General features: G+C 30.8%; 2 protein-coding genes across 2 annotated transcripts in view; both read left to right on the plus strand.

Annotated features, from left to right (window-relative positions):
- Positions 1-16,743, plus strand: part of LOC143566689 (COP9 signalosome complex subunit 7-like) — a 108,451-nt gene that overhangs the window by 46,307 nt on the left and 45,401 nt on the right. The window lies entirely within an intron of this gene.
- LOC143566701 (oxysterol-binding protein-related protein 3C-like) lies at positions 180-4,265 on the plus strand. The gene is made up of 10 exons (XM_077053327.1): positions 180-466; positions 842-935; positions 1,628-1,744; positions 1,829-1,901; positions 2,423-2,541; positions 2,664-2,785; positions 3,042-3,218; positions 3,303-3,447; positions 3,542-3,720; positions 3,814-4,265. Exons 1-10 carry the CDS (start codon positions 405-407, stop codon positions 4,058-4,060), a joined length of 1,335 nt encoding a protein of 444 aa, XP_076909442.1. The 5' UTR covers positions 180-404; the 3' UTR covers positions 4,061-4,265.

A 16,743-nucleotide genomic window follows, 5' to 3' on the forward strand; every position in this document is an offset into this window, starting at 1 on the left:
CGAATGGAGAACAACGGCACGACGACAAGTTGCGTACTTGCCTTCAGCCGCCTTACCTTACTTGTAAATATCCAACGCATCAACAACTCATACATCACGCATCAAAACTTGTACCCTTTATTATCCTCCTTATAACCAAACCCACCACGCGCTTTACCAGCACGTTCATCGCTGTTGACTTCAAAAGACAAAACCCACCCGCCAACGAAGTTTAATCTTCTTCCATCCAATTTCATTATTAATATATTCTTCTTCTTCTTCTTCTTCTTATTATTAATATATTCTAATAATAATCATTCATTTTGATCTATCTGTAAAGCAAATTATAAGATCTGTAATAATAATTTTAGCTTCCAATTGCTTACAAAAACCCTAATTGTTCGTTCTAGGGCTTCATTATCGATATGGCGGGTGGTGGTGGATTCTTCTCGTCGCTTGTGTCTAATTTCAAGAGTCAAGTTAACTTGTAAGTTTGTTATTATTATTATTATTATTATTATTATTATTCAGATTCATCGTCTGTTGATGCTGATTTGACTGTGTTGACTTCAATTTTCAGCTTCAATTATGGTGATATGTGTGTGATTTGTTGTGGATTTGGTTTATTAGGTTCAGATTATTGTTATTGATTCATTTGATATTATGGTTACTAGTTGTAATTGATCTGTTACGGATCTAAAATGCTTTTGGTTTTAGAGTTATTTGAAATTATGATGACTGCATTAGTTGTGTAATTCAGTACTATATGTATTTTAGATCTTCGAGATGACTCGTTTAAATTCAAACGGTGAATTTTTATGTGTAATTGATAATATTATTCATCTCTGATTTGTTTTGGTAGTTTGCTTGGTTACGAGGGCCTGGAGGTGATAAATCCGGAAGGTGGAACGGACGATGCTGAAGTTGAAGCGCAAAAAGGGAGGTGGAAACAAGAGGTGTGTTAAAGCGTTTGTTTCTTTATCCAAAGTCTCTTTTGTTTGTTTTGTTTTAGGTACTTATAAGTTGTTTTTGATAAAACTAAGATTGCGATTTTAATGAATTTTGAACTTAGATTTACGTGAATGGAGAAAAAAGTTTTGAGTTTTGTTATATAGTGATTGATAACATCTGCTATGTGTCCTTGCTTATTGGCTATGCAGTCGATATCGCCGTATATCGGTGATCGGTCTCTTGGTAAAATATCGGTCACAATATTGGTCAGAATGTCGTACCGATAAGGCGATAATATTGCCGATATTTCACCGATATTTATATCACCGATATTTTGATATCAGTGTTTTAAGTCTTAATTATCAATTTTTAGTGTTTAATGTTAAGTCTTAGTCAGTTCATACTTGCTACGATTGTGTTTTGCAAGTTGCGAAAGGTTAATTTGTTAATGGTAGGAGAGTATACTGAATTATTAGTGTTAAATTGCTATATATATAAATTTTACATGATATTAAAATTACCGATATCTAACTGTTATAAGATATCTCAAGTGTTAGTCAAGGACCGATATCCCATATTTTTCCGAATTAACTGCTTAGGTTATTAGTTTGTGCATAACCAATATCGTTTTCATCATATATTTTTGTTAGTTATATACTTCGTCTTACATGAAGGGCTCACAATGTGTTATTTGCAGGATCGTGACAGCCACTGGAAAATGATGCAGAAGTATATAGGTGCTGATATCACATCCATGGTTACTTTACCCGTGCTCATTTTTGAGCCAATGACAATGCTGCAGAAAATGGCAGAGGTATATCCAATATTAAAATCTTGATTATAGTCGTTAATTTGTATAAGTTTTTGAGTTAACTGTAAGTTTCTTTTACTTTGCTAGTTAATGGAATATTCCCACCTGCTAAAGCTAGCAGATGAATGTGAGGATCCACACATGCGAATGGTGTATGCAGGTAAGAACCTTTCACTCATGCAAACAGACACGCAGTTACACACTCATATTATTGGATACTCCATTTTTACTGATGCACGATGTGCACCATTTTCTCGCTGCACACATGCATATAAACTAAAGATGGCAAAATAGGCAGGTTGAGTAATGGGTCAAAATGATTTGGTTGGATTGACCCACTAACACCATTTCTGTCCTTGTTAATGAAGCTTCTAAATTTTTAGTTTATTTTATATTACAAAAAGCTATATGATTATGCTAATATTATATATTTTTTTCTTGATAGATCATTGATTTAAGAGGCAACAAACATTTTAATACATTTCCTACAACTGTTGACCTATTCTGTTTCTATTATAGCTAATTTTTTTAAATAGATGCATTCGAATTGACATGTTTTATATAGTGGGTTGATATTGCCACCTTTGATGTTCCTAATAATCCATGTTTGTATGTCTGTGGCATATGTACGCACATACATTTAATTTCTTGGTGTTATTATTGATTTTTTTTTTGTTACAGCATCTTGGTTTATATTGAATTATTATGCTTTGCAACGGACCTGGAAGCCTTTCAATCCAATTCTTGGTGAAACCTATGAAATGGTTAATCATAATGGAATCACATTTATTGCAGAGCAGGTGAAATTTAAAGTCTTCATATTTTACATAATTTTAAATATCCCACACTAACAATTTTCGAAGAATTTTCTTGATATGTGGTATCATTTATTGAATCGAGTATTTTGTTATGTGTATATCAGGTTTGCCATCACCCCCCAATGAGTGCTGCACATGCTGAAAATGAGCACTTTGTTTATGATATAACTTCTAAAGTGAAGACCAAGTTTCTTGGCAACTCGGTTGACGTCTATCCTCTTGGAAGGTAAACTTTTGTTTCCCTTTTAATTTTGAAGGAATGTATGTTTCAGTGCTTGCCTCTTGTTATTATATTAATCTTTTCCCTTGTATAGGGATAAATTACAATTTTATATTTCTATACAGTTATCTCAAATTATATCAAAGATATAATCACATATATTTGCCTAATATACATATATTCTGTTAAATTTCAAGAAAATATTTTATGGACCAGTTGACCAATGGGAATATTTTTCTGATTTTGACACTTTTGGCTACAGAACACGCTTGAAGCTAAAGAAAGATGGAGTAATCCTCGAATTAGTGCCCCCTCCCACCAAGGTTAACAACCTAATATTTGGAAGGACATGGGTTGACTCTCCAGGAGATATGGTGTTGACCAACTTGACCACTGGTGACAAAGTTGTTTTATATTTTCAACCCTGTGGTTGGTTTGGGTATGTTCTTCTGACATCACAGTTAACACATTAATATTTTATTTTATTTTATTTTATTCTTAATGGAAATAAACACTTTTGTAGTGCTGGTCGTTATGAAGTGGATGGATATGTGTATAATGCTGATGAAGAACCAAAGATACTGATGACAGGCAAATGGAACACAGCTATGAGTTATCAGCCTTGTGATTTGGACGGGGAACCCCTTCCAGGAACCGATCTTAAAGAGGTAACCGATATAACTGATACCAAATTCTTAAAGTTAATGTCCTTATTACAAAAAAGGCCACTAGTATTTTTGTTTCTGATGATGTTTTTTAAAGGTTTGGAGAGTTGCTGAGGCTCCAGCAAATGACAAATTTCAGTACACATATTTCGCGCATAAAGTTAACAGCTTTGATACCGCACCAACAAATTTATTAGCTTCAGATTCTCGCTTGCGGTCCGATAGATACGCACTTGAGAAGGGTGACCTGTCTAAAGCTGGTTCAGAAAAGAGCATGTATGCACTTCTCTCTCTCTCTCTCTCTCACACACACACACATATTCGGATTTCGGACATGAATCTAACATGCTGTGTCGGGTTTGGTTATAGTTTGGAGGAAAAACAAAGGGCCGAAAAGAGGACTCGTGAGGCCAAGGGTCAAAAATTCATTCCAAGATGGTTTGACATGACTGAAGAAATTTCCACGACACCTTGGGGTGATTTGGAGATCTACGAGTACAACGGGAAGTATTCCAAACACAGAGATGCTGTCGGTAATGCAGACACGAATGGTGCTGACGTCACGGAAATTGAATTTAACCCTTGGCAATATGGTAATGTTGCTGAAACTGAGTGAGGTAGATATCTGGCTTACAGATTCATATTTATTTGTTACTTGTTCTTGCACACCTTGTAATTTTTTTTATTGTTTAAAGTTTTTACTTGCAAGTGAAGCTGAAATGTTGAATTTTGGTCAAGTGGCAATTTGCTTTTGTAATATTAGTGGTATTTGCAACTGTTTTTTCTGAACATTTTTCAAATGGTAGCATCAATTTCATGATGATGATGATGATGAATGGTCAGACCAATCTTTTCTTGTAACAAAATTTTAAATTTCATAAAACCTTGTTAAAAATAGTCGTGTCTGAAAGATTAGGATATATGTAGTTTGTCGCCGCCGCCTATAATACTTTTATCAGTTAGTTTCGGATATATGTAGTTTAGGATTAGGATTTGGGCTGTATTATTATAAAAAATCTAATATTATACTTAAGTAAAATTTAGGGGGTGTTTGTGATTCCTTATTTTTATCAACTTATAACTTATAAACTTTTTGAAAAGTTAATAAGGTGTATAAGGTGTTTGGCAAATTTTATGGGTTTTAACTTATGGACAATGCAAAATAGAGGGGTTTTGAAAAGTTAAGAATATGTAATTTATCGATATTATATATATATATTATTAATTAAGGAAGAGTGAAGGACAACCATGATACTTTCACAATTAGAAGACAAGGACAAAAGAGACAATTCATAATTGGGTAGAAAAAATAATTTGCCATTATATCATTTCTTCTTCAAACGCATTGTACAAGTTCATGAAGCCTTATATATAGTGTTATTACTGTTTTGTCCTTCGGGGTTTGTGGTGTAATAAATTGAAAGAGGTTTCAAGAGTCATTTGTTATTGATTGCTGCTTTAATCCAACAAAAACTCAGTAAACTAAAATCTATTGCTCCAATCAATTCTTGATGTCTTCTCCTTGTGTGTTTGATGCAATGCTTTAATTCCCTCCTTCAATGCTCCATGATCGGTTACATCATCGGAGATCCATTCTCTCATCTTATTTAAGCCAGCGTTCGGTACTCATTCTCTCATCTTATTATTTAAGGTAATCAATCCATTTCAATCCCATTAATTGTCATATTCGAACTATTCTGATACTAAAATGTGATTTGGGACTGGTTTGTGGCTGTACAGAACACACTCCAGGTTAGTAATCACTGTTCAACCATTTGATTTGTGTTTTAATAATTGGTCCCATAACAAGCCTAAGGTGATTGGAAACCTTTTTATGGTTTACATCCATATTCCAACATACTTAATAAGTATTGGATCCTATAAATTCTAATATATTAATCACAGACACTTGCAGACGAGAATGGATCATGATGCCTTGAACTCTTGATGTTTATATATTTTTGTACTTTATTGTTGATGCTTCTTCGTTAACAATATTGGCAACTTGGATGCAAAATTGGTTGCTGAGTTGCAACTTGGTTTTTATATAGGCTATCTTATTATTATCTTATCCAACTTTTATTTTGTTTTTGGGCCCTAAAATGACTAATCACACACACCACAACTTTGGTGTAATATGCTTCTACAGTAAACGCGCTTCATTAATCATTTACAAAATAAGTTGACATCTATATATGATCACCAAAAGTTGCATTTGTTATTGCACACTATCAATTTGTTACCCAATATAGCCCATCCCTTTGCCCGGCCTATTTACTTAAGTAAACTACCATACCTAATTCAACACGATTATCCAATCTGATCCAACTCGAGTTTATGCGCAAGTGATGATAGTTCACTCATAAGCCATAATAAGCTGACATGCTTTATTTTTACCTAACCTAGCTTTTATTTTATGTTTTCATTAGTATTTTTTTCCTAATAATATCTGTTTCAGTTGTTTTTTTTTATTTGTGTTTCTTTAGGGGTAAAAGTATGGACATTTTTAAGGATGTTCAGGTAACAAATTTTAATTCACGCCTTCTTTGTTTATTTTCCAAATGGCACATCTTTATATAATCTAGATGTTATAAGGCTAACTGACTCAATAGTTGTTAGTTATGCAAAAAAACATAGCTAATAAGGGTGGTGCTGTCATTAGGTATGGTGTAATGTATGTACAACATAGCTTATTATCGAGTAAACAGTTTGGATCTAGAGCAATTAAAGGTGTAGTGCTTTATTTGTAAATTTGGTTTTACACTATGGTTGATTCAGAATGTATTTAAATAATGTATCTTTCATTATATGCGTTTTATTATTTAAAGTTGTTGAGCAACTTAATTTACTTACATAAAGAGTCATCTATTATAGCACTCTTTGCTACATAATTATCGGGTGTGTTGATTTTTGGGTTTCTTTTTCATCAAAGCATGCCACTTAAGGGACTCCATATTACAAAGACAGTTTGGTCGAGGTTAAACTTTGAATTTAATTCCTCTTGATATATACTAAAGTTTGTTGTTTGTTTTTTTTATGACTTCATAGAGTTATGTTTACATTTGGACCATTTGGCATAAGTAAAGTAAAAACAAAAAGAACAATACATATTCATTCATATATTCATAGCAATATATATATTTCATTCAAATATTCACCGCAATATATATGGTTCACTCAAATATTCACATCAACACTGTACATTTTATTTTTTAAAAACATATTATTGGATACATTTTTTTATTTTGTATTTATTCAATAAACTTTGTGACTATGCAGAGAAAATATGAACACTTTGTGATGTTGAACTTTACTTTAAACTTTGTAACTTTACATGGAGAACATACACTTTATGATATTGAACTTTATTTTATTGAGAGATTTACATATATCTCCTCACTAAGACTAGTATTAAGACACTTAGGAATGGAAAATATGTAAATGCCCCTATTTTAATTTATCTTATTGGATTATCATATGTTTTATTTTATTTTATAAGTAAGACATTTTTTTTTATGAAAATGTTATCTGACTTTCTTATTTTATTGGCATCCTAATCTATACCGACTGCAAATTTGACTATGTAAAATGTTTGTACCTTAACAAACCAACCACTATCAACCAAATCCCCCATGCCCCGATTTGGTTTGGGTCTTAATAGGTCTTTTTGTAATTGTAATGATCTGGTTTAGCTCAAAATGGGTCATTTTAAAAGAGTATCGATTTGGTTTATTTCAAAACTGGTCATTTTAAAAAGTTGTCAATTTGGTTCGGGTCAAAACGGATTATTATATAAGTGTGTTAAGTTGTTTCATAGATTTGAATTTTCCTTAAATTTGCACACATTAAATTTTTTAATCCACGTGCAGCTGCTGAGATAATATATAAATAACATATAAAAATGAATACGAGTCAATAAATATATTGAAGTTCAGGGTTTTGATCTTTGAAACATAATTGGTGTACCCAATGTGACTTGAATTAGCATAAGCCCATCAGGTGTATGACGCATTTCGCATGCCAACTGACAATGATCTCTGCAACCACATGTCACATAAGGCACACTGGATTATATCAAGAATTGTTTTTTTAGTTGGAAAAATTGCCTCGTGCAATCTTTCTCTCTTTGTTGCTCAATTATTATTAAGGTTTTGTTGAGATGATTCAATAAGTTATGTTAGACAATAATGGAAATAGTTTAGGGTATTTCTTTGTTGCATTTAACTCTTTAAAAAGCTTCTCAAACTGTAAGTGACATTTTAAACTAAAATGTGTAATGTTAATATACATTTTAATGGTGCAAAGTAATCAATATAATTTGACTATACATTAGAGTTAATATATAATTTACGGGTATGTATAGGAAAATGGTTGTTATCAAGCCAAGTAATATTCAAATTCATAATAGAAATAAACCGCTTTACGGCACGCTTGCTCAACATAAAGAAAAGGGAATGACGAAAGTGGAGGTTTTGTCTCTTGGTTTTTAGTTTTTAAGTCTTTGAAAACCGTTTTCTTGGGATTATCATTTGGGTTGAAAATTATTGACCAGAAATATTAATAATACATGTAACTATAAATATTTGGGTAACAGATCCAGGCGTCCACCAATAGTAGATAATGTTATCAAGTTGGTTCATGATTAAGGAACTCAAGGATAATATTTCATTTAGTTTTTACGCTAAACAAATTTTATGGTGTTATTCAATTTGAAGATTCATCAATCTTAGTCTGTATACTAAATTATATAAAAATATTTATACTTATCCGGTTCTTGACTCTGGTTGGATTGGACTGGTCCCATGGATATATCAACAAATACGTCATTGCCGGCTCCTTAATATGATCCCGCCGCAACGCGCGGGCACTTACGCTAGTTAACATAATGAGTTTGATTTACCTATTACACCTCTCTCACCCTTAAACCCCATTACACTCCTTTTAAAAAAAAAGCATCCCATTTAGTCATTTTGGTTTTCCCCAACACATAAGCTAATCCAAACATTCTTTTAAAAACTTCTTTTAAAAGTAATTTTTCACTCAAATAAGCAATCCCAAACACACCCTTACATTGTAAATTAAATACAAATATTGCTATAATTTTTTTTTCTTTTTCTTACGCGTGGCACAGAAAGCTTATATGGAAATTGATGGTAACCCTTTTCTAATTAACTAGTTGATTTAAACGCGTGTATGGCGGCGGGGACGCATTGAGAACTTAGTCGGTATCGGTTTAGTTTGTTCCGGTATTGCCATTCTTTATAGTAAACAATGTGTGTAACATATTTAGTTTAGAATTTTAAGTAGTATAATTAAAATTTTACATTTTAAAATAATTTAGTTAAATAATAAAATAAGTAATTAAGTTTGGTTCACTCCGTATGATAACCAATGTACGTAGAAAAATGAAATAACTTAGATAAAATTTATATCGAAACATGGCTGCCGACTATGGTTTGGAACCTGTGGTTCGGTGTTTGATTGTTTTTAATGTTAAACCGTGAGTGAAACGATTGATAACGGTTTTTGATCATTGAAAACCAAAACACACGGCTAGGTTCCTGTTTGGTTCATGATTTGGGCTTATTGCGCCTATGTACAGTGCAAATTATATAAAACAAAATGTTACCATTTACCAAGGCTTCAAGAGTTTAAGCTAATCTTCTTGACATGTAAGACCAAACTTGAAAATAGTCTGTATATACAACTAATTAGTTAACAAGTAAAATAATATTTGTAAAATAAAAAACAATATCGTAAAAATTTGAATCAGACATTAATCTTAATTCTTCATCACCCACTATGAAATTGAAGCAACTGGAGTAAACGAGAATACGGGATAGATACCTGACATTAGGGTTAGACCGATAAATTTTGAAGCAACTAGGGAACTTAGGATCCCGTGACACTAATACATGTAATTAAATATATAAAAAACAAAAATGTATTTTTAGATCTTACGGTTATGTCCAGTTTTATACAGTTTGTTTTTGGTGTAATCTGAAAACCAAACCATTCAATACCGTTTGAATAAATTGAAAACGACCCACCAATAGATACAGAAAAAACTGATTGAGAAACCAGACTTTTGACTAGTTGGGATGTTTAAAACCAGACTTTTGACTAGTTGGGATGTTTCACATTTTGAAACTGAACCATAAACAAACCTATTTTTCTTGATTATAATAATACGAGAGATTTATTCTAAATATCGAATTGATATAACTCACCAAATTAACGTAAACACACAATAATCAATATTGAATAACTCTCAATATTATGTAGAGGAAATATAACTCAAAAACCCGTGTTACACATAACTCGTGGTTCTGTAGATGAACCATAACTTGGTTGCTAGCAAAGGGATTGCCAAATATTATAAAACCTAATTGTAACCCCATAAACTCATTATATCATTAATGAATCTCAAGGGCCCAATAGATCTATCCCGGTCACCTACATGTGACAGATTTATTTAGATGGAAATCATGTCCAACAGTTTCGATACATAACATAATATATAAATTAAAAATAATGTACACGTTAGTTTTTTATGCCTGTTTAAATTGAGAAATATTTAAGTGAAGCATGTTTATTGAAAAATACTGAAGAACCATTTTTAAAAATAGAATAACGAATATAAGACTGTAAAAAATGTTTAGAAGTATAATTGTTAGCGACAAAATAAGGTAATGTATTGTGAAAGTTGCGAAGAGGCGCGGAACGCCGCCAAGCTGGCATTCCGAGCGTAGTCACAATCACACAAGGTGCTAGGGAGGGGGGGGGGGGTTGGAGATGGCCGTGGGGCGCTTTTTTATTTGTTTACCTTTTGTTTTCAAATTATGTAATTATGTTTTTACAGTCACTAAATAAACATATCAATCATTTAAAGCCATCTCGACTGTTACTCATCCCCAAATATTACATTTCATCTCTCAATAAAACATGTGATGAGTTTAACGTGAAATTCCCCCACTATTTACATGGTATCAATTTTTTCAAACTTCAAACCATCACAACATGGCCTAATGTAACATATCTGGCATGTGCAAGAAGCAAAGACGATAAGATAAATCTTTTTATGTATTTATTTTAAGTTTTTATTAGTCATTTTAAATCATACATTGGATAATTAATATTTGACTTTGAATGCAACATACTGAGTTTTGTAATTAGTTATATATGTAATAATACACACATATAATTGTATTGATTACTAAATTTTGCTTAATTTTTAAACGGGTTCTAAACTAGTGTGTGTATATATATCTATCTATAATATATATAAATGAAAACATAAAAATCCTACGTGTCGCGATGCAGTTGCTTCCCTCTTTTTTGGAGTCACCAGATTTGCTTGATTTTTAAATGGAGGTTTCTCATGCATTTGACCCGAATTCATAGGTATGGGTCTTATCAAACCCAGATATTTCATAAACGGGTTATAACATCTCATTAAATTAAAAACTAATCTCACCAAATATTTGATATAAAAATCCAATAAAATATGGATATGCTAAAAATCAATATCTGATTTATTTAAATATATATATATTATTTATAATTAAAAAACTAATTTTATAGTAAAAAAAATAAACTGGTCTTGGGTCTCATCAAACCCATATAGCTTTTAAACCAGTTTATAATATCTCACTTATTTGTGAAACAATTTATCATCAAACCATAAGTGTATAATTAACTTTCATACAATAAAAAAAAAATAAAAGTTCAAAAAATATATAAATATCATAAACAAATAATATAAAACAACCCCGTAATACGGAATATAAAAACTAATATATATATATATATATATATATATTAAAGTAAATTGTTTATAAAGCTATATTATCTTGGCAATATATATTCATACACACTACAAATTAAGCCCACAAATTAAAGTATAACTATGGAAGAAATGGGATAGAAAAATATAAATGAATATATGGGGGAATGATTTGACTATAAAATTGTAGCCAACAACCCGGACTTTGAATTTATGATCACATCTAGATGTACTAAGATGTGTGTTTGCCATTTCAGGAAATTATCGATTTCAATCCATTCTCACTTGTCATTTCTACAAGATTGTAGTTACAAAATTTGTATGTTCCTTAAAGATCTAAAAAACTTCTCTATCATTAATTGCGTGTTTCATATATTTTGGACCACCTTGCTAAAAATGGCTTCGGGTCCAACTTTGGTTCTCTTTGTCTATAAACTTTTGATAAACACACTTAAAGCATGAATTCAAGTCACTTCTTAGTTTGTCTTTTGATAATCTTAAGAGTTAAGAGTCGGTCGATTATGTTAGGCGAATTAGTCAAATTACAATATAAAAGTAATGAAATTTGATATTGAAATTATCTGTATTTATAACTTGACTATAGATATGATACATATAAGGCTTTGTATTGATACAAAAGATAAAGTCCAAACCATGTTGTTTCATGTTTGAAATTAAAACAATTTGATTTGGCAACTATAACCGGTAGTTGAACTCATGACCATTATGTGAAATCTCGGACCAAGAATCCAAACAAACATAGTCAAGTTTGAGACGAAAGGTGTCTTGCATTAGCATTTGGCTTTCACACATATTGAAACATAATTATGACACTCCATGAAAATATGAAATTATCTCAAGCAACTTTACAAGTCCATATCAAAGGCTTTTAATAGATTAAGATTCATGGTTAACCACTTAACCCAAATTTTAAAACCAGGCCTTTTATACTATAACAATAAAAATATATATCTTTTTTACTTTCATTTATCTTAATATTTCAGTTATTTCTTGATTAATTTCTTTTGCCTATATGTATGATTGATAAAATATTCAATCTACACGGCATTATTAATTATAAACAGATGCTTGTTAACTCAAAGATTGAAATGTTCTAAATTTATATTCATTTCAACAATTGATGTAAGTCTTTATTCAACATAATCAAAAGGCATATCATATACTACCTACGTTTAAACATACTGGTTGGTCACCCGCGTTTCACGAAATCTGACCCGACTTGCCTTAAACACATATTATATTTGGGTATTATTAAATTTTCACATTATAGGCACTTAGTGTAGTGAATTAAATAATTATTAATAAATAATGTATATTTAGTTATGAGTGTTTACAAAAGACCATTTTATCCTTTGAAAAACTTTTTATTACTTATAAGACGGACAATTTAGACACGTACACAAATACACGATACTAACTTACATGACCTTAACATATAACATGTATGACCATAACAAGTTTCGTGTACAAAACATGTAGACACAAATCGACATGTAAATTTTCGTGTCTAAACAGGTGAAATACCTTTTTACCTGTTAAGTACCCATTAATACCTGATTAGATTTTTTAATAACTGAAATATAGTAATATAATATGTATTGTAACCTAACTACTTAACTATAATTCTTTTACACTCATACCATACCATACCATACCATCGTCCGTAGCACTCACTGCCACATCTCCGGTCTCCCTCCTCACATACTCTGCAGCGGTGTTACGGCCTTTCCATTAGTCGGCCTCCCCATCATACGTCACCTACAAACATCTGTCTTTTAAGGAAACCAAATCGAACCCTCTTCTGATTCAAGTATAGTTATACGCATTTGGTTAACTTTAATTAATACGCATCTGATTGATCGAGTACCCAAACAACTCTTATCGTGTATACCCGGCATTAACAGCTTTGCGTTCATGTTTGGAAAACAATATACGATAAGTTTTCATGTCATATACATGTTTCATGTTTGTGTCTTATCGTGTATAAGTATACACAATATGTCAGCGCTAATTACTTAAAGTGAATGTATAAAGTGTTATACATTCACTTCTTAAACTACTCATGTCAAATGTTTCCTATTATAATAATATACAAGTATAGATATATAGCAAGAGAGATATATAAATGACTTCCCTATCCTAATATATGAATTATATATTACTAGTTTGAGCCCCGTGGATTACACGGGTAATTGCTGAAAATTTTATACTTTAACCTAAGTGAAATATAGTTAACAAAATGATCATATATTTTATACAGACACAGACACAATTTACATTAAAATAACAGAAATTACATAACTAAGAGCAATCCCAACTCATCCCCTAAATTTATGTGAGGAGAGCTTTTAAATTATAGGGTGAGTTTTGAGTGGTTGTGAGTGTAAATTATAGAGTGAAGATAGAAAATGTAGTGATTTTCTTGTAAATTTAGGGAAACTTTGTTTGTCCTTATTTATTTTTAAATATTTGTTGAATTGGTTGTGATTAGAGAATAAAGAAAACTATAATGATAAATGTATAAAAAATATTATTTAATTGAATATGAGAGAGAATTGCAGTGTTTTGTAGTGTAATTATAGGGATGAGGATAAGGAACGGGTTGGGAATGCTCTAAAATTACACATAACAAGAAAACATGATTATCCAAAAAACCAGATTACCTGAACTTTGATGATATAGTTATTCTTATATTCATTAGAGTTTGAAATTGATTGATCATGATAAATTTGCTATCATTAATATTTTGTTAATGACAAATTTTTTACTTGATTTTATATATTAAATTAACAATTGTCAAGTAACATATAAAACTAGAATACAACAAAATGATTTTTTTTTTCATTTCATATTAATGGAAAATGACAAGACATACTAACATTAAAGCCATATTCAAATAAAAGTGATTATCCCGAGTTAGCAGAATATTTAAATATTTAAAGTTGTATAAAGTGAATGTAGTGATTCTTATTTATAATCAATGTTTTAAAAACCGTTATTTTAATCGTACCTGATTATACTAAAAAATGGTACAATTGATTGACCCGGATTGTACCGGGAGGTTCAACCGGGTTGTCTAGTTTACCCTATAATTTTATATAAATGCAACTTTAACTAAAAAATAAAAATAAAAATATGAGATTCCATATAAAAACAATAAACTATTTTTAGGAGATGTCACCATGTGTAATCTATTAACTACTATATTAAGATAATAAAGCCATATATAATCAACCGAGAATCACAATAGATGCAAGATAATAACCAATTTTTAACCATTAAAAAACATAATACATGCAAAATTATTAAACAAGAAGTTATTTTTACTTTGGAATTTGGATACTATATCAATCAATAACACAATATGCTTTACAAAATAAGAACCGACCTTGGTAGACTGGTAGCACTGTAGCAGTTCAAATGGAGATGGTGAGCAGCCTGGTAGGTTATTATTTAACATAATTGTGAAAAGGTGAATGGGTGATGGACGCTTTCACGCTAGGTTAATGTTACTTTAACATAATTGTAAATGTAAAACAACATGGGCCAAAAAAAAAAACTGGTGGGCCTTAAACCGGTTTACCGGTATGAACCGGTTTTCTATGAAAACCGGCCGGTTCGATGTCTCCCAAAACCGTTCCTATACCGGGTATAATATACCGGGCTTGTCCCCGAAATCCGGTTCAACCGGTTGAACCGGCCGGTTCAAACCGGTTTTTAAAACATTGTTTATAATAGTTGAAAATATTGGATAAGGAATGTTTAAAATTTGAATACTAATCATGTGTTATTGGTTAACATTACGGGAGTTGTTGGAATATTTAATTAATCGATATATATATATATTTTAACAACTTGTATATATATAAAAGAAAAGACAAAGATTTCGGATTTGTTGGAAGCATAGTAAATGAATTTTACTCGGATTAACAATTTTTTTAAACAAATGTGAATATATCTTTCTGAAGCATTTTGGTCTGAATTACAAAATAAAATTTGAAAACTAAATTCTTTATACTACACAAAAAAAGTCATATAAATATACGACATAGACTTCATTTAATAATTAGTATACATATAGATTATAATTATAGTATTTAACTTCAATAATTTAATGCTAAACACTAAGATATATATAGTATGTATTCTCCATGTTTACAATATTTATACAAAACGTTTGAAGAAAAATAAGAAATACACATGTTCCCTGAGTTCAAATGTATATAAGAAAAAATTTAAATCTAAATTTGAAACAAATCTTTTATAAAAAATTATGCTCTGTTGCTCGACTCCCAGTTTAAAAAACAATTTTTAGTTTACCATACAAATTCAAATTCTTCGACAATGATGCACCCTTATTTTCTTTAATTTGCAGTTACCTGTGACTTTAATATTTTATTTTAACAAACCTGCAACTTCAGTTTTAATATTTTTTTATTTTCTTATTTCATCATTAATGTTAATGAATGAATCACTTAGGATTTATATATAATAAAAACAAACTTGAATTCATATATTGACATTACTTAAAAGATAAAGACTATATATTGAAATAAGTAAAAAAATTATGAGGAGGGCTATGAGATTGACAAATGACAAAAATAGTTAGTCTTTTACTAAAATAGATAGATGTTAAAGCTAATTAATGAAATACACTGTTTGTCCTTTTGTTGGTGAAAGCATGTTGTTGACTTGCTTCTACTCGCGGCCTTCTTCAAGCAACTTGACACCTCAATATCAAATTATGTTGAGTTTTGAATAAATGTAGGTTGGGCCTACTTTACAGTTTCCAAATGTTTGGTTTTGAATCAATGCTTCCTACCTGAAAAATCTTTGGTAGACAGGTTTGAATTCCTTCATATATAGTTTCAGTTTTTCAATCAATGTCCCATCAAACGAAACCATCACATTTAGGATTGTTCATTACAAATATAATCACTTCACATCTAATGGTCCTTCCTATGTTCTCATTATGTAAAATAAATCATCTTAATACGGGCATTGTATAATAGCATCAATGATTTACAATTCTAACACCCAAAAACATCTATAAACGATTAAACGTGCAAAGACAGCTGGCAAATCAGATTTAAACTTATAACTTAAAAGCACTAATTTCTAAGAAAACATTTGGTACTAGTTGTCAAGTCATAATAATGGTATTTTCTTTCCATATTATTATTATTATTATTATTTATTGTTGAACTTTGATTTCCTTATATTGCCACGTACATATTAGAGCTAAGAGTCTCTCTGAAAGCCACCCCTTTATCCATTTGGATGGAGGTACGGTGTGTACATCCCACCCTCCCCAGACCCTACTTATAGATTTGGTGTTGGTGGTATATGATTGATTGATTGTCGAGTCATGTAAAAAATAAAAAAAGAAATTGAAAATGTAGTGGCGAAGCCCTTGAAAGTTATTCATGTAAGATTAATATTTGTATTAATATATAATATGGCGCTAATGATTATTTATTTGATTATAAAGA

Source organism: Bidens hawaiensis, unplaced genomic scaffold (genome assembly GCF_021521415.1).
Source record: "Bidens hawaiensis isolate Kalapana, Puna unplaced genomic scaffold, B.hawaiensis_p1.1 tig00023037_1, whole genome shotgun sequence".
NCBI classification, from domain to species: Eukaryota; Viridiplantae; Streptophyta; class Magnoliopsida; order Asterales; family Asteraceae; genus Bidens; species Bidens hawaiensis.